At 52.9% G+C, this 17,754-nt stretch overlaps 2 protein-coding genes across 8 annotated transcripts; both read right to left on the bottom strand.

The window, feature by feature from the left end:
• Positions 1-114: 114 nt before the first annotated feature.
• On the bottom strand, positions 115-5,228 carry SPOUT1 (SPOUT domain containing methyltransferase 1). The gene is made up of 12 exons (XM_075772614.1): positions 5,162-5,228; positions 5,030-5,072; positions 4,757-4,876; positions 4,275-4,434; positions 3,883-3,972; positions 3,471-3,520; positions 3,105-3,235; positions 2,595-2,667; positions 2,141-2,239; positions 1,346-1,448; positions 660-807; positions 115-468 (listed from the first exon to the last, which is right to left on the bottom strand). Exons 1-12 carry the CDS (start codon positions 5,201-5,203, stop codon positions 394-396), a joined length of 1,134 nt encoding a protein of 377 aa, XP_075628729.1. The 5' UTR covers positions 5,204-5,228; the 3' UTR covers positions 115-393.
• Positions 5,229-5,994: 766 nt separating this feature from the next.
• On the bottom strand, positions 5,995-17,164 carry KYAT1 (kynurenine aminotransferase 1). Of its 7 annotated transcripts, none has more exons than XM_075772607.1 (15): positions 17,035-17,153; positions 16,238-16,345; positions 14,929-15,050; positions 12,461-12,519; positions 11,421-11,571; positions 10,980-11,129; positions 10,519-10,605; positions 10,267-10,395; positions 9,827-9,947; positions 9,097-9,173; positions 8,749-8,838; positions 8,186-8,372; positions 7,865-7,941; positions 7,488-7,574; positions 5,995-7,086 (listed from the first exon to the last, which is right to left on the bottom strand). In XM_075772607.1, exons 3-15 carry the CDS (start codon positions 15,010-15,012, stop codon positions 7,018-7,020), a joined length of 1,368 nt encoding a protein of 455 aa, XP_075628722.1. In that variant the 5' UTR covers positions 15,013-15,050; positions 16,238-16,345; positions 17,035-17,153; the 3' UTR covers positions 5,995-7,017. The 7 variants fall into 7 exon arrangements, with proteins under 7 accessions (XP_075628722.1, XP_075628723.1, XP_075628724.1 ...); XM_075772608.1 differs by having other exon boundaries at positions 16,238-16,300; positions 17,035-17,146; XM_075772609.1 differs by having other exon boundaries at positions 16,238-16,297; positions 17,035-17,135.
• Between the last annotated feature and the right edge of the window lie 590 nt (positions 17,165-17,754).

Genomic DNA, 17,754 nt, shown 5'->3' with positions numbered 1-17,754 from the left:
TTTCCTTTATGTCTGAAGGCCACATGGCTCCAGAGGCACCGAGTGCCCAGGATCTCTGGACACAGAGTGCCCATCCTCTACACCAAGACACTTACACACAGATTTCAAGGCAGCTGAGATTCCATACTATTTTATTCCTCACCCTAGACATCTGAATTACCAAAACCCAGTCTGCTGCCAAGCTTGTCCCAGCTGCTGAGAGGCCACAAGGCAGGCTGCCTGGACCATGCAGGCAGAGGGTGCAGACTTGGTTGAGCAGCGCTGCCAGCTTTGGCCATGCTGTGTCTTGGTCCTGCCAGGCTCTCGGAGTGACTTGCCCAGCATCCCACGTTTGAACAGCCGCTTCCCCGAGGCAGTCCTCAGCTGAGCGCAAGGTCAGTGGTTTTCCTTCCCTCAGCTGTCGCTGCGTGTCTTCACAGCCTCATCAACACGGGGTCTCAGCGCAGATAGAGAGATCAGCAGTGCCTCCTGGAACAGACCCAGGCAGCAGTTGGAACCACTGCTTGGAGGAGCACCAGACAAGCCAGCCGCTCCTTGCTGAGGCAGCACCGTGGGGAATGACACGTGGGCCGAGTGTGTCACTGCCAGAGGCACAAACGCAGCACAGCTCTGTGTACACAGGCATCATGCCCTACCGCACCATCAGCCACCTGCCCTACCTCTGTCCGGATGGTTCTGCTGCCTTGGCTGGGACAAGTGTTTAGGTAGAAGTCAAACAAGACGCTTGGGTCGGTGACCTCCAGGTTTGGGTCCACGTCAACCGCAGCTTCCAAGCCCTCGAGCCCCCCAAACACGACAAGGGCATGCCTAGGGGAGAGCACAGGGATGGGGTGAGAGGGGAGGCTGGCTCTTACCCCTGCACCAAGGAGAGCTACTCGTGTGCCTTGAACCTTCGAGGGGATTAAGAACTGGCTTCACACAAACGGTTCTCTTAACTTTATCTGCAAGAAACAGGCTCCTTTCTTTTGTTCAGGTATCTGGGTCTGTGTTTGAGCTCCTCTGTGCCACTGAAGCAGGGAGCTGTGTCCCTGGCCCAATGCAGCTGCCTCTCTAACAAAGCCCCACAGCACTGGGCCAACGCAGCAGTCCCTGCTACCAACTCCAGAGAAACAGGAAAGGAATTGGCCTTGTCCTGGGGTACTTCCCCCAGCTCCTGTCATGCAGAGGAATGTGCATTGGTGCAAAAGGGAGTAGCAGAGTACAGGAGGGACCCTGCAGGCAAGTCTTGCACTTTTATCTAGGAGCGTTCTCGCCCAGCAGAACACCAAGGCCGCAGCGCAGCTCTGCTGCCTACACCAGGCCTTGCTAGGGGCTCTGAGGGGGGCCAAGCAGGCAGGACACGAACCTGAAGGAGGGGAGAGTGGCCTGGTCCACAGAGCTGCCCCGCTCCGAGGTCCCAATAGAGAGATCGTAGCCTTCCTTGAATGGGCACTCTGAAAAGACAGCACCTGGGAAACAAACACAATACAGGGTTATTCACATGGTGCCCTCGCCTGTGCTGTGTGGCTTCTGGACAGGTCGAAACACTCCACAGGTGAGCGGTAGCAGCAGAAGGAATTGCTTTTCATGGCCATTAGTGCATCAGAAGAACAATTGCCCTTTCCTATGTAATCCCCTTGCTGCAGGAATCTCTGGCACCCTTCTCAACTGCAGCACCTTTACCTCAAAGCTCAAACAGGTGCCAGGGGCCATTCCTTGACTAATGGCTTATGATTTTCCTAGGAGGTCCAGTCAATCAGAAGACAGGAAAAGGATTTTGCAAGGTGCTTGAGCTCAAATGTCACTGCTGGCTTTGATGTGAACAAGCGGGAGGTAGTTATTGTGGCTATGGAGATGTACTGGCTGGAGGTGGAGAGCACCAGCTCGTCTCCTGCTACAATGTGGACATTTGTACAACAGTGAGTGGAAGTACAGAGCAGAGTACTGGTGGGTGACTGGGGTGATTCATGCCCTTAGCTTTAGCCCTTAAATTTGATTGCCACATGGCTGCCAGCTGCACGTGTAAGCTGCCTTTGACAGGAAGAGATTTCAGAGAGAGATGTTAATGTGTGCTGCAGATGTGCAACCAACAGGCCTGAAATTGGTCTGGAAGCCCAGGCAGAGACATGGTGGAGAGCAGAGAACCCCTGCAAATACTTACTCAAGCAGGAGGCAAGGCGGACACTGTAACCCCAGTACAAGCCTGACACCGTCCGAGGGTGGTGCGAGGACACCACGGTGCCTTTCTGCACTTTAGCTTCTGAAAGGAAAGCAGAGAGATTAACAACCCTTGTGATCTCCTAGTGAGAGCTGGGTTTGACCAGCCACATACAGTAGTTTCTCCTGGGGCAGGGCACCGACTTGGTGTACAACCAAGAACCGCCCTTTTGAGCACATTCTGGAAAGCATGCAATTACGCTCGGGCTGTCTATTGTTGGCCAAAGAGCTGATAGTTCTTTCCAGTTAACTAGGGAGGTATGGTCAGGGTGTTACTAAAATTGTGCGCGGAGTAAAGGGAACGTGCAGAGCTGTTGGGTACCTTCAAACGTTAGTAATCTGAAGGACCAACTCCTGCAGGACTGAAGTTTACAGATGCTAACAGAGCAGTGGATTACCTGGCTTCTGGGGTTCTTCCAGGTGCACAGTGACTCGCAGACCGGGGTTCAGCTGTCTGTCGATCTGCACCTCCTGCAGTGACAGTCACCATCAGTGTCAGACACTTGGGAAGTACTGGGGAAGGCGGGGAAGGAAGGGAACCCTCTGAGGAAGTGGGGTCTGTTCTGGCCTGGATCTGAAATGAGCAGCTCTGCAATCAGGGCCTGTGTGGTTCATGCAGTGCAGAGCAGGCTCAGCGTGGCTTTGCTCAGCAGCCTGAGACTTATTTTGCTGCTCAAAGGTTCAACTCCAGCAGTGAAGCAATGATGCGCTGGAATGGGCTGACCCACCAAGGCTTGGGAAGCTACAAACATTAACGAGCCAGAAGGAACAAGACAGCAACAGCATTAAACCCCGTGCCAGCCCGCTATGGCCTTCCGATACCCAGCAGTACCCACTCTGCCTGCTTCACATCTGCCAGAGAGACAGGGGAAATAGTTTCAGGATCTGTGGGTTACAAACAGACATACCTTCCTCATCCCGCAGTTAACAAAAGAGCCTCTGCCTGGTTTAGTTGGCCGGTCCAACACTACGCCTTCTCGGTACTCCGAATCCTCATCCACCCGCATGTGGTGGGGGCTGTCCAGGGGGTTGAGCAGCCCTAGAAGAGCACAGAGGAAAGCATCTGCTAAGGACAGGACGCAAACTGTGGGAACAGAGGTGTAAGTACAACCGCTCTGCTGCCACCTCCCTCTCTGGTCCAGCATACCACAGCACCTCACCTACACTCTGAAGTGGGGAAAAGTTACTCAATTCTGTGCATCCCATGCAAAACAAGCGCCAAAGCTCAGGAAGGGGGAGCTAGCAGCTTGGAACAGAGACAACTGAATCATTACCTGCAAACTGCAGATCCTCGTGTTTTGGAAAAAAGGATTTCCTCAAGTACCTGTTATCAGAGAAGGTTGAAATATGACCACAGTTGTTCCTATGGAATCCAAGCCTCAGTTCTAGCCCTGTTCTGACTCAAAGGAGCTGAGTACAGAGAAGAGCATGCTTAGCTCCCTCAAGTCCCTGATCGACCTCTAATGTATCTTGCAGGTTGTATCCTGCAGTCAGGATACTCTGCAGTCACTGCTCTCCTTTTATACTCCTGAACTAGACATGTGAAACAATTAGGTCCTGTGTTCCTGCATAATTATGCAATATAGACAGAATTTGCCTCCTGCTCCCATAGCCCCTAGTGTGAGATACCCATGGCAGTCAGTTCTGATGCACATCTGATGCATGGTCTGACCATGGTGGACTTACTGAGGGCACTCCAAGTACTGCAGGATCCGAGCCAGCTGCACGCAAGCCTTGCCTCTCTTCCCAATTCCTTCAAAGTCTCCCTCCACACTCCTGAAAGAGAAAGAAAGCAGTCTGTGAACTTAGCATGAGACGGCACAGCCCCAAATGGTTGTCTCCAGAAGACCAAGCCTTACTTGAAATTAGCAGCACACCTCCCTCCTCCACCCCCAAGAAATAGTTGCCAGGGCAGTTAAGTCAACATCTTTGCCCAGTGGTACAGGGGTCCCTGTAAGCCTGGCATTTGAGAGAGGGTCAAACATTTGCTTTAGGTACACACGGTTCTTTCCTGGGCTTTGAAGAAGCAAAAAGCAGAGAGGAAATGCTTTCTGCAGAACAAGATGGATCCTCCTTACTTTGCATCTTCTCCATGCTCGTCAAACACTACGATCTCATCCACACAGAAGATGGCACAGGCCCGAGCAATCTGTCCAGCAAGGTATGTCCGCAGCTCCAGCGACTGGGCATTGTTCAAGATAGAGCCTGGCAGGGCTACGCTCAGCGTGTAGTGACGGCCTGGGGAACAGAGTTCCATCAGAAGAGCCACAGCGCGATAGCTGCGGGTACAGCATTTTATTTACTACTTTGACTGCCGTTGTGGTGGGAACCTAAGGAACCTCTTTTCCTTAGATTTTAATCGTAGGCTTTTTCTAAAAAGGTCTCTTGTGCAGTACTCGCTGCATTGCGTTCATGCCTGTTTATGCACGTGGCTCGATCTATATCGGATCTATGAAGCTGAGTGTCAGCTTTTCTATCGATACGTCAAACTGACTTAACGACCAAGTTCTCCCAGCTCTCTCAACCCAGGCCTCTCCCCACCGGGTCACAGCGGCATCACCTTTGTCCTCCTTCTGCTCCTGCTGCTTCTCGGCTTGTTTTTCTGCCAGCTCCCGCATCCGCTGTTTTTCCAGTTTCTTCAGTAGCTTCATTTCCTTCCATTTCTTCTTCTCTGCTTTCCCTGGAACGGAGAACAGCATCGCGCTTTAACAACGAGCCGTGAGCGCTCAGAGCGGGGCGGCTGCGGGGGGCACGGAGCGCTCGGGGACGCGGCTCCTCCCGGTCCGAGGGCCCCTGCCCGCCCCCAGCCCCCGCGGCGGGGACCCGGCCTTACTCTCCTGCTTCCAGCGCCGCCAGTCCACCCTCCTCTCCTCAGCCTGCGGAGACAGCGACCGTTACGGCCGGGCTCCCCTCAGGGGCCGCCCGCGGTAACCGGGGCAACTGCCGCCCCACGCGCGCGCCCCACCTGCACTCCCTTAGGCCGCTTCGCCGCGCTGCCGTCCGCCATCTTCCGGCCACGCTCCCTGGTCACGCCCCCCCAGTGGTGATTGGCTGGAGTGCCCCGGTGCCCGCCCACAGCGGGGAGGAGGCCGGCGTCACGTGAGCCAATGGCTAGGCAGAGGGCGGGGGCAGGGTGTAAGTCGCTCGCGCGGGCTGTGACGCTAAGCGGGGTTGGCTTCGTTCTGCGGGGGAATGGGTGACGTAGTGAAGCTGGGGATGGACGTGCGTGTGGCCCGGCTTCTCCAGGGAGGCTGGGGGGGCGTGGAGGGGTGTAAAATCTGGACACCCGCGTCTGGGAGTCTTTGCACAAGCACTGCGTGCATGGTGGAGGATGGGGAGATGCGCCCTGCCCCTTGTGGGGTGTGTCATACCCTAGAGCAAGAGCCCACGCGTGTGGGGATATTCCAATTAATCTCTATGTTAATAATCTAATCTCATGATTATTTATCTCTTTTGGTGATTGTAGCTCTCCCAGCGCTTGGCACGTATGTGGGTGCCAAAGGGCCTTCAGCGGTGCCCTCGCGCACCAGGGCGGTGCAGGCGGGTGAGACTGGACGCATCTCCCAGGGGCGAAGGCAGGAGGTGGGTGTTTGCCCCCCTCCCGCGGGTTGGTGCAGCTCTGGCTCCAAGGGGATCCGTACCGCCAGCTGCAGCCCGACACAGAAAACCTGCAGAGCTGCTACCGTCCAGCCTGGCGTGGGACGAGCAGCCACCACCGCGGGACACAGCACAGGTGTAGCACGGGTGAAGGCAGCTCTGCAGGAGAGCTGCGTCAGCCCTATAATCATTACAGAGACATTTGCTTTTCAATAATTGCAGTAATTCATCTTTAATAATTTAACTGCCACAAATACTTGTCACACAATCTATTGCACATAACTCTTGCGTGATTGATGATGCTAGTTTACATTCTTCTCTGGGTTGAAATCGAGAATGACGCAAGAATTACCTTTCAAAACACTGCTCGTGTTACCCCACCAGCCCGGCGAGTGGGAGGTTGTGGGTGCCACCAGCAGCAGCCCAAGGCCGCTGTGCCCGTTCTCCCCAGCCACTGCATGTGCTTGTCAAAGGCCTGAAGGTTTTGCTTTGCAGCCTGGGCAATGCTCCCAAGTCCTGACAAAGTGCCAGGGTGGTTTGGGGGGGTGCACAGTGAAGATTTGGCAATAGCTGGGCTTTTCATGAAAGCCTGTTTCCTGGGGGAAACCAGTTACCGATTCTGCTGTCACCTTCCCCAGAGATGCACAGAAAAAAACAATAGGAAAATTGATAATTACGGGAAACAGCATTTCACTGGGTTTATAATTTTCAGGATCATAGGAATCAACCTACTGATGGGTGATGATACCACGGAGTCCTATGGGAAGGTGTGTGCTGGTAGGAAATGCTGTCCTGCACCCTGGGGTACATGAGTGGGGATGTGAAGCAAAGACAAACCACACTAACCCCCAGCATGGCCTTGAAGGTAGGTCCTGAAACACCTTTTCAGAATTTGAGCCCAGGAGCCATTCTTACCTTATGTTTGCCTGGACGCATCCCAGAACTGCTTAGCAAAGTCTTTAAACAGAAGAAGAAATGCTGAATACTGTCAGTGCACGCAAAGACTCACTTCTTGCAAGGAACAGTGCAATCATTTCACAGTGGCAGAAAGCGTCCCCCAGACCCTGGGCCTGGCAAACCTCTTACCCATTTGTCTGACAGAAAATGTGGTTGAAAGCACAAAAATAAGAACGTATCAAAGTTTGTAGCCAAGTAAAGGAAGAGGAAGAAGAGCAGTCGGGGCAGGTGAGGACCAGGAAGAGCCTGGTTCTCTCTCCAGTGCACTCAAGGACTAGTTTTCTCCTGTTTCCATTTTTGCAATATATCATTTGCTGCCTTCAATGTAGCTTCCTCCTAAACAAATACCACAGGTTTTGTCAGTGGCTTCCAGCCAAATCCCCTTTCCCCTCACTGCAGTCATCATTATACAAAAAATCCCATTCTCGTTCTGGAGCATCGCAAAAGCCCCATGTTTGGTATGACACAGACACAGCCATCTGGTCTGTTAAACGTGCACCCAGAAGACTCCCCTGCCTTGACCAGGAAATGTGGGATGTTGATGGGGCAAAGCTTAGGACGGTACTGGTACACCTCCTGCCCCCAGCTCAGCTCGCATGTCTGCAGGAGGGAGTTGGACCAGCCGTCAGGCTGTAACGCTCAGGGTGCTCTGCATTTCTTCTTAGTATTTATCTCATTAAACCAGCCTTAATTATTACTCCTAACCTCACCTTCCTTTGTGCTGCCACATATCTCACCTTTGCGAAGCAGAAACGGATGAAATGGTTGTAGTTGTTCTTGTGGGCCCCACAGTAGAAAGCGGAGAGCGGGATGGCAGCAAGTCCCTGGGAAGGAGAAACACATGGAGCTGAGGTTACTCCTCTCGGGCTTGAGTGCAGCCCACCATGTCCCAGTGTGGGTGAAGCCTCACGGACAGGCTTGTGGATGCCATTGGTGCCATGTCTGCTCACTCTGCTTGAGCTCAGGCTGCCGGGATTGAGGCCAGCTGCTGAAAGAGACCCCAGGCACCCCCAGCCATGAGCTGCAGGACCCGGCAGCAGTGTTGTGCGCGGCTGGCAGGGAGGGCACAAACCCACCTGGAGCAAACGTGGCAGAGAGGACCAGACACATTTACCTTGTTCTTGACCATCCACTTTGCAAATCTGGAGTCGTAGGGCTCATCGGAGTCAGGGACATCAGGGACGTCGGATTCTGCAGGAGAAGCACAGCATTGCAGATGTTGGGGCTGCTGCCAGGCACCTCAGCCAAGCCCCAAACCCACGGCCTCTGGGAGCTTGGATGGGGAAGGTGCTGTTGTCCATCCCTGCTTTGGCAGTGGGTTACGCAGGTTCCTGTCCCCGCTGCTGGTACCACCCGCTGCTGCCCCCCCTCTTCTCCCCCCCCCCCCCCCACCCCCAGCCCTGCCTGAGGAAAACTGCAGCTGACTCTGACTCACTGAACTCGGAGATGTCTGCCACCAAGAAGTAGGTGCCCTCAGGGATGATGGGTTTCATCCCCACAGCATCCAGGCTCTGCACCAGCCAGTCTCTCTTCTGCTGCAGCTCCTTGGGCAGTTGGATGAAGTAGCTGTTTGGTTTCCCATAGAGCTCGAGCTCCCTCTGGAAACCCTGAGCCACGGCCTCCTGTGAGGAGAGAGGTGCCCGTGGGGAGATGGTCAAGGCTTGCTTGAGAACCAGAGTCTGCTCCAATGCAATTCACAGGTGAGTAGGGAGCAGGGGCTGATTTCTCACTACACCAAGCTGAGCTCTCTGCCTCCAGCCCCTCCAAATGGCCTCTTAGATTTGTCAGTGCAAAATAAGGACTATACCCCAGGCAGGCTGGACTCTCCCCTTCCTCTCAGACATGAGGCAACTGCAGGGAGAGGGGAAGAAGCATCTCCAGGGCACCACACAGCACCCTGTCTGTGCCTTTCAGGTCAGCCATGGGCAGAAGGACCCTCTCTCATCCCTGCTTCTGGGGTTTGGGAATTGCAGGACCAGTTGTGTGGAGCCACCTTACCTGGGCAACTGTGGCACAGTGGTACACTGAGTTTTGGTGCACGGTACGGAGGTGCTGCAGCAGACGGTTGGGTCCCACGGTCCAGCCCACCTGTGGCCAGGAGAGCAGGAGGAAGGTGGTAAGTCTCTGGGTACCTTCTTGGGCTCCCCTTTATTTGCCTGTGCTGGCTTCGTTGTATTTTCCAGACAGGGCTATGATAAAGCAGCTTTGGTACTTTCAGACCCTGAGGCTCAAAGCTGAGTGTGGCAGCAGTGTCCCCAGGGCCATGCTATGGCGATCAGACCCACACCCTGGAGCAAAGGGATGGGCATGGGAACACAACAAAGGTGCTGCGTGGGGGGAATTCACCTTCCATCCAGTGGCACTGAAGGTCTTCCCAGCACTCCCAATGATCACTGTGCGGTCCCACATCCCTTGCAAGCTGGCTGGCAATGAAACGAGAAATACCAATGGCAGAGCTCAGCATGTTCACTTCTGGACTGCATTAATGACATGGTGGGAGCTCTTTGCCCGTCATAACCCATGGTGGCCTCTTGTGTTCACAGCACATCTTTCACCTGGATGAGCCTCAAAGCATGTCTCAAGCACGCAGCCAGGTTTCTCAAGAGCACCTCTTTGTAATTAAGTGTTTTCATACGCATGAACCCCAGGGGTTCCCAGAGGTGCCAAGCACCTTCACGCTGCAACAAGGTGATTGCACGTTACTGTAACAGGAAGAACAGGTCTCTGAACTCATGTTGAAATGGATGTCCCAAAGCTAGAGACACCCAGAAAACTGTGGGTTTAGAAAGTGTGGGAAAAAAATCAGTTTCACTGGAGCCAAAGGGCTCTTTGCTCTGGATCTCACGCTGTGAAGCCAGCTCTCTGTTTCCTCTGACTGACTCTGGAAGTCAGTGCTCTGGTTTAAGTCCTGATTTAGAGGCTGACACTGAAGTGCAGCAAAATATCTCTAATGGGGATACACGTCTGGTAGAGCTGTGCATGCTTGCCTGGGGACCTCCGTTAAATCACCAGTTCCTTCCCTGAAGATGCTGTACCCAGAGAAGACACCATGGCTCAGCCAAACCATTCTCCGTACCAATGCGGATGTGCTCCTTCCCATCGTAGACCAGCCACTCGTACACTTCATCACTGATGCACAGGACGTCATGCTTCACACACAGGTCTGCAATGAGCTCCAGTTCCCCTCGGCTGAATACCTGCAGCAGGCAAGGAGTGGAATAGAGATACAGCAGGAGCATTTCTGAGTCCCTGCCTTTCTGTGAAGGCTGTGCACCCTGCTTGCACCTTCTCCCAAACCAGGGCAGGCAGGAGCTGGTTGCAATGGTCTAACAAGGCAAAGCCACTGCTGGCACAAAACACCAGGCTTAAAAACCACCAGAATAGTACATGCAGCATGCGGTGCTCCCGCAACACCCATTTCCCTTATTGAGTCACTGCTACACTGCAAGTTGGCTGCGTGAGCTGTGGCACCCCAGCTGCTTTCAGGGCCAGCAACAGCAAGGCCAGAGGCGTTACCTTGCCCAGGGGGTTGTTGGGTGAGTTCAGGACAATGGCTTTTGTCCGTTCACTGAATTTAGAAGCCAGTTCAGCTGGGTCCAGCTGCCAGTCTGCACTAGACATCAGTTTTCCATCTTTTGGAGCTTTCTAGAGAGAACAGAGGGGAATATCAGCTTGCTTTGCTACCTCTGCACTTTGCTGACCGCTCACCTCTTTGCTCACTTTGCTACAACTCTTCCCTCCTTGACGGCTTTGTTCTGACCCACTCACCAGTCTCAATGGGACAAACACAGGTGTCCCACCAGCCATTTTCACCATTGGCTCATAGCAGTCGAAGAAGGGCTCAATGATTATCACCTGGAAGAAAGGGACATGTCAGTGCCCTCCTGGCCCTGCTCAGACCTTCCCTGATAGGTGCAGAGAGCAATGGGAGGGACAGGAAAATTTAATCCTTGAATTACTGTAATGGAGAACCTGCATTGCCAGTGGGCAGTGTCAGGGAAGAACAACATCCCTCAGGGCAAAAAAGGTTATTTTGCCTTATGCAGAAATAAGACAGTGCCTTGCAGCAGAGAATTTTTTTCCTTTGGAAGCTCAAATACTGGAGAAAGGGAAAAAATCTTTTCTGCTTTGCAAAAGGACTATGAAAACCTGCCCCTGGCAGACCCACAGCCAAGAAGGGCTCTGCCAGAGGAAGGCTGCCTGTGCAACAAGCCCAAATCTTGGGTTACCTCATCACCTTCCTCAACGAAAGCCTGGAAGCAGCAGAAAAGAGCCTGGTATGCTCCCACAGTCACCATCACGTTAATCATAGGATCCAGCTCTCGTCCAAGCAGCTTCCCAAAAAACTGGGCTAGGATCTTCACCAGAGGTGGGTGGCCCTGTGGGATGAGAGGAGGGGTGGGTTTTGGATTGCAGAAGCCTCCTAAACCATGGATGAGCCCTTGGAAGGAGCCTGGGCAGCCAAGCACCCTGCAACTGAGCGTGCAGGGCATCTTCCAGCCTGGCTGCTTCAAACGCCCCGGTAAAGCAGGGGGCCCGGGCTGAGGCTGGATGCATGTTTTGGTTATGTGATCTGCCCTGATTATTGCTGCCTGATGAGCCCTGAAGCAGCCAAGGCTAACAGGGAGTGAGGGGGGTATTGCCAAGGGGGGGTGTGTCTGTTCACGCACAAAGGCACGGGTGTACTGGTGCAGCATGTAGTTCTCCCTGCTGAGGGCTCTCACAAACGCCTCCTTCAGAAAGTCCGGTGGGGGGAAGTCGGGGAAGCCCTGGCCCAGGTTCACTGTGGAGTAGGTGGCAGCCAGTTTTACAAACTCCACCCTGGAGAGAAGAAAGAGAAAGACAAGTATTTTCAAGGGGTCCGGGCAGTGTGCTGGCCCTGGCTCTGCTGTCAGCATGCCTGGGGAAGTGAGCGAGGTTGGTGTCCCTCCTGTGGAGTCATCCTGCCACTCACAGGTGGACAGGACCAAGCACAGGTCATTTCAGACACGTTTCCAACAAGGACAAGGCACTATTGCACTTGGGGGTGGTTTTAATTTGTTCTCAAAGGAAACAGCCATTGTGCTGTCTGGGTGTGTGGTCACAGCTGAAGTGGTACATTGCTGCTGATCAGATCTGACCAAGCAGGAGAGGTCTTGGAGGTTTTCAAGCTCGTACCAGTTCTGCGAAATTTAGCAACTAGACACCATGAAGGCCTCCGCAGAGGGAAAGGCAGCCTGAACTCAGCGTTTGTCTCAAACAAGAGCCAGGTCATTGGCAGTTTGTAGCTTGAAACCAAGCACAGCAGGGCTTTGGGGACAGCCCATTTAAATCTCTTCCCATGCCTGTGCCTGGCAGGCTGAGATGGCATTTGCAGCATCCCTTCGCCTGCCTCTCTGCTTGTAACGCCCTAGGGTAGGCTTGAAGCAGAGGCCAGGCTGCAGCCAGCGTGCTGCAACCACTTGGCTCAGATTTGGGTGCTGCTGGGATCATTTAGGTGTGGATGGTGCAGGGCACCTGATATGGCATAAAGTGTGAGCAGCAAGTACAGAACTGAGCCAGGGTAAAGTCTTCCAGGACAAACTTGCCCTAATGTGCTTCCTGAACAAGTGCAAAGCAGCCGAGGGAGACTGCTGCGCTGTGCTGTGTGGCAGTGGTGGTTTCCATCTGGTGTTAGGCTGCGTAAAACCACATCTACCACTAGGGTAAACCAGATACTCTCTTAACTCACCAGATATTCTTATCTATTCCCTCCAGTCTCTGAGCTTGCACTGGCCTTGACATTTTTGCCTGCAAAGAGAGAGAGAGAGAGAGTTTGAAGTTTCACTAATGGCAATGGTGCCATGTGCGAAGGGGACGTGGCCTCCCCAGGTATGTTTTTCCCAACAGAAGGTGTGCCCTTTAGTATCACTTCATGGGATGTTGCTGACCAACCTGAGGGCAGCGACGCTGTTGCAGTGGTTTCTGGAAAAAGCTTCACACGCTTTTTACGAAAGATCAAACAGATGAGAGCTGGCAGAGAAGGATGTTTCATTTACAAGTTTCAACAGGAACTGAGAAAACACATGAACAAAAGAAGTGTGTATACACTCACTGGGGAGCTGGCAATGCCTTAAACCTCATTTTCAGTTGGAATAAATCATGGGGTTAAATGAGCTCAGCCAAGCTGTAACAGCAAGGCCAATGATCCCAGACCTCAGGCTTCTGTCTTCCATAGCCTCTCTTGTCCTCCATCAGAAGGACTTCCTTGTTCTCTACAGGCGACAAAATATCCCCTTTTCCTAGCAGAACAAACTTTTTTTTTATTCCACGCTGCTCTGAGGAGTAGCAGAAGTATTTACTCCTTTGTCCTGCTGGAGTGCTTGGTGAAGGGAGTTGCTTTTTTTCCTCCACAAAATGCTGGTTTCTGCACCTAAAGTTCATGGCAAAACCAGGCAACAACTGGGCACAGGCAAGTGGGGAGCACAGCACACAGGTCAGTCTGATGTATGGAGACACCAAGGTACTGTTCGCCTGACTGGTATTTAATTTCCATGTGCATCATGGTTAGGGGGGTGGGAAGAAGGGCAGTAGGAAACATTGAGAGCAAAATCCTCCTTCCAGTCAGATAAGCACAGTGGGAGAAAGTCAGTTGTGCTTGATGGGGAATTTATCATGAGGATGATGAAAAGCAGCAGAGGCAGAATTTAATAACTCAACAGCGCAGGGAAAAGGGAACCAGGCAGCGAAGAGACTGGAAACCTGAGATGAACGATGCTCAATGCACCAAGAAAAGCCAGTGTGGGGATGTGAGGAGGGCATCACTGAAGCAATGAGCCAAGAAAACAATCGTCACCATAGCAAATAAAATACATTTGAACAGGGACGAGGAGGACACGTGAGAGAAGCTGAGATGTGAGATGCAGAGTTGGGATGTGAGAGGACAGGGTGCCATGCTAGAATTGGGTGTGGGGCAGGGGGAAACCAGGTCAGCCCCCTTCCCCAGGCTTGGCCGCAGTGGTAATTCCTCACTTACCTGCTCACCTCTGACATTTCCAGAGGGCTGCACCAGCATATGAAAAATGCCCCAGCAATATTTTGCATTGAGAGCTTCGGATTTTTATACAGCTTCAGCCCTCACTAAGGAATCTTCGCAAACACCTTGCTGAGGAGCCCTGTGTTTCAGAGGGCACCGGGTGGACTCTGCGCTCCTCCGTGGTGCCGGGCAGGCAGCCAAGGGTGAGCAGAAGTCACTGCTTCCCCAGGTCTAGGGGAGCCCCACTTCTCTCCCCCAGCCCCCTTCCTTGCTCTTTCTACACAAGCTCATGGATATTATAGTCAGGAAGAGCTGGTGCCTGAGCTGATTTTGGTGGCAGTAGAAGGATTCATGGTTTTGGAAGTAAAAGATAGCCGAAGGTGAAATATTAACAGATCCAGTGCTGTTCTCTTGTGGCGGGGCTGCTGGTGGCCACAGTTCAGAGAATGTAACAGCATCAGCAAGTGTGGTGGGAGTCAGTGGGACGAAGGTGCTTTAAGCCTAGGAATTCCCAGTTCTGAGGAAAGGCCCTGTCTGCTCCAGCCCTTTCAGGAAGGGAAACGACAAAAACTTTCCTCTTTTGACATTCTCTCTATCCCATCCCCAGCCTGCATGATGCTGCCATAGGCGGCTGCCCATCAGGCTGGAGAACAAGACAGGCTTGGGGCCACGCAGCTCCCAAATCTGTTTCAGCCTGTTCTGCTCCACAAACCGACCAATGTGTTTCTCCAGTTGCAAGTTGCCTGGCAGCCAGACAGGATAGTTGAGTGCAAATGTATAAGACTTAGCAGCCACAACCTTCCACCACTGACTCCCTGCCGCATGTGATTTCCTTGCTCTGCATGTTAGTATCTCCAAGAGGGATGCTGATATTTCCCAAGTACTTTGCAACCCAGGAGACTTTAGTAGAAGAGACCATCGGATGAGGCAACCCCACAAACAATGAGCTTTCTTCTGTATAAAGAATATTCTCTTGCTTATGAGACGTTCCCTTTAAACAGGCTACTTGGAAATAAGTGGGTACAGAGGAGATTGCACCAGTGTGGCTCTTCCTGACGTGCCCTCTCTGCCATCGCTGCCAAGGTTAGCTCCTGGGCAGTGAGCTCCCCCAGGCTCCACACCACTGCAGCCTGAGCCAGGGACCAGGCTGCCAGCCAGAAACAGTCATGCTGGGTGTTCAATACCTCGACGGAGTACGAGCTATATCCAGCGCTGCTCTTCCTCTCCAGCAAGAAGCGACACAGAGACGGTCCTGCTCTCCTGAGCATGCCACGGCTCCTGCTGTCTCACTCCTGCGGGCGCAGACCTGCATTTCCCCCGGACACAAAGCAGAGGGGTGAGATAATCGCTCCACAGCTGCAGGGGCAAAGCAAATGCTCCATGTACCTGGGGACACAGAGGAGGTCCAGACCTAAAGCTGTGGCTATTCTGCCACAGAAAAGAAAAGGGGGAATGAGCCGCTTTGTGTGTTGCCACTGCAATGTCAAACAGTGCCAGGATTGTACTTTGTGCTTGTGACACACACCAAGTCAGGATCACAAGGGCAACCATGGCCTCTGCCTCCTCTCTCCCTAATTCCAGGCTCCCCCCTACTTTCCTCTGCACTAGGGGAGTGGTATGGACACCAGTGGGAGTGCATCCTTTGGGAACTGAGCATCCAACATCAGCGTCCCATCCGCTTTCCTTGATCCCAGGTATCTCTTGCCTCTGCGCTTCCTCCCCTGCAGCACCTCGCTGATGGGGCTGTGCCTTGGCAGGGCTGCTGGACACCCTGACTCCTGGGGCTCCGAGTGAAACAAGGGGCTTTAGGGATGTGCTCTGGGCAAACCCACTCCACACAAACCCACCCTTTCCTCTTCCTTTGTGTTCTTAAGGTTAAAAGAAAAAAAAAAAATCAAAGCAAGAGTGCTGCTGGTTTTGAGAATCTCTGGCCTCTCAGCTGCTGCAGCTCCAGGCTGTTTAGTTGCAAGTTTTATTCTGATTAACAAGATATCGGCTTCCATCTCCAAAGAGATTTTGGTGTTTACCTTTCCTTCAAAGCCCCAAATTAATTTCTGTGCCTGATGCAGCCTTTTTCTTCACCTCAGGTCCCCTCAACTATTCTATAGTATTCCTTAAATATGTGGTATTTAAGCTAAAATACCTTACTGTTTATAGAGTTTAGGGAAAAGCAATGAGTCTGGTGGATGTATGCACCTTTAGATTGACCAGCCATGGATTAATTTGCCCAGCTGCCAAAAAATAAATTAAAACAGGTTTGAAGCTGGCCAGCCCACAGGTAAGTTCTCAGTACTGCTAGGTGCATTTCCCTTCCTTACGTGCAGGATGTGAGCCTGTTTGCATTTCATGTTATTTCTAACAAAAGTGCAAAGCAGCTGCCAGCTGAGACCAGTGGAGTTTTACATCTCTTTGCCCAGGTGGGAAAAAACAGCATAATTTATGGAAAAACAGGAAGCCACAAAATACTGTTGTTGGGGACTGCAAAATACCTACCTTGTCCCTGTGCGTGGGACAGCTGCATGTTGGGGATGGGCGCTGAGATGTGGGGAGACACTGCTTTGGGATGCAAAGCAAATGGGTACTGGAATGAGGAGACTAATTCTGCAGGTGACAAAATGAAAGTGTGGCAATAAAAAGGGCTTCACTGGATTACAGAAAACTATGGAGCCGGCATAAGAGGTGTGCACAAGGCTCCTGCAAAGAGCTGGAGGCAGCACTGCGGTCAGGGTGCTGCTCGCAGTGGGAGCAGCCGACTGGGGCTAGGGCAGAGGGCTCTGCCTCGCCTCCCCAGCCCTGGACAATGTTTTGGAGTGGGGTCAGCCACCAGAGAGTCAGAAAGCCTGGGAAAAGCTCAGGGAGCCTCTCACCTGGGTGGGCGTTTCAGGCTGTGCTGTATATACACTCCCAGCAAGGGAGCCAGGGCACCTCTCGCCCTGGCGAGGTGCACGGTTTGGAGCACACCGTGCTTTCGTGATTTCGGAGGTGACAGCTGAAAGGTCACCCCGAGGACCGGTCACTCACCACCTCCTACCCTCCAGCCCATGGGCACCAGCTTGCTTCTCTGTCCCAATGTTCCCCAAGCACCCCCACGGCGCTGACCAGTCTGGCTGCTCGCAAGTGCACCCAAAGGGCTCTGGGGACAAGGGGTCCCCCAGAACCCATCACACCATGGGGTGCAACGCCACAGCGGGAGCACGGGCAAACGCAGCAGCAACAGCCAGCAAGCGCACATGCATAGGTGCAAGGCAGCTCCCAGAAGGGATATGGGGGGGGGGGTAAAACCGACTTACATCAAGCTGGGCCACGCAGCCTTACGCTGAGAAAGTCTGGCACAACCGCCCAGGCTGCATTTGCACACATGCCGCCCTCTCCCTGTCTCTGAAATGCTTCATCTGCAGCTGGGACTTCCTGGGAGGAGTCGGAGAGGCTGCAGGAAGGCAGGAGTCGAGCTACAACACTCTGATGGGGAAGATCGTACCGGGGAACGGGAGGTCTTGGGCCGTTCTCTAAAGCACCAGGGTGAGGGAGGAGAGGGCTTTTGGGACCAGGTCCCTTCCTCCCAGAGACTTGCAGCCAGAGCTGCCAGAGGATTTTGGCTGCCTGGGAAAATATCCCAGCATATTGTTTAGATGGAGGCTCATACTGGCATAATTGTAGCAGGATAATTTTTGTGGTATGGCTATAATTACTTTGGCATGGCAATAGCTGGGAATTTCCCTTTGAGTGAAGCCTTTGGTCATTTTGAAAAATTAATTTTTAAGTCAGTCAGACACTCTCAAAAACTCCACCCTGCAGGCTTAATATTATTAGAGAAGAGAATGGATCACATGTATAGAAGATGAAGGCATCAGCACTAGGTTCATCAAAGGATAATGACCTACTGTCACGATACAACATAAAGCAGGATCCTGCAGCATCGCCCGACCCGTGGGCTGTGGATGGGCAAGGAGACAGCTAGCAGCCCCAGAGCGGGATTTTAGTGCATGGATGAAGGAGCTGAACTCTCCATC

Source organism: Balearica regulorum, chromosome 20 (assembly GCF_011004875.1).
Source record: "Balearica regulorum gibbericeps isolate bBalReg1 chromosome 20, bBalReg1.pri, whole genome shotgun sequence".
NCBI lineage: Eukaryota > Metazoa > Chordata > Aves > Gruiformes > Gruidae > Balearica > Balearica regulorum.
Note: the sequence above shows the minus strand (reverse complement) of the source record. Positions and strands in the feature narration are given on the sequence as shown.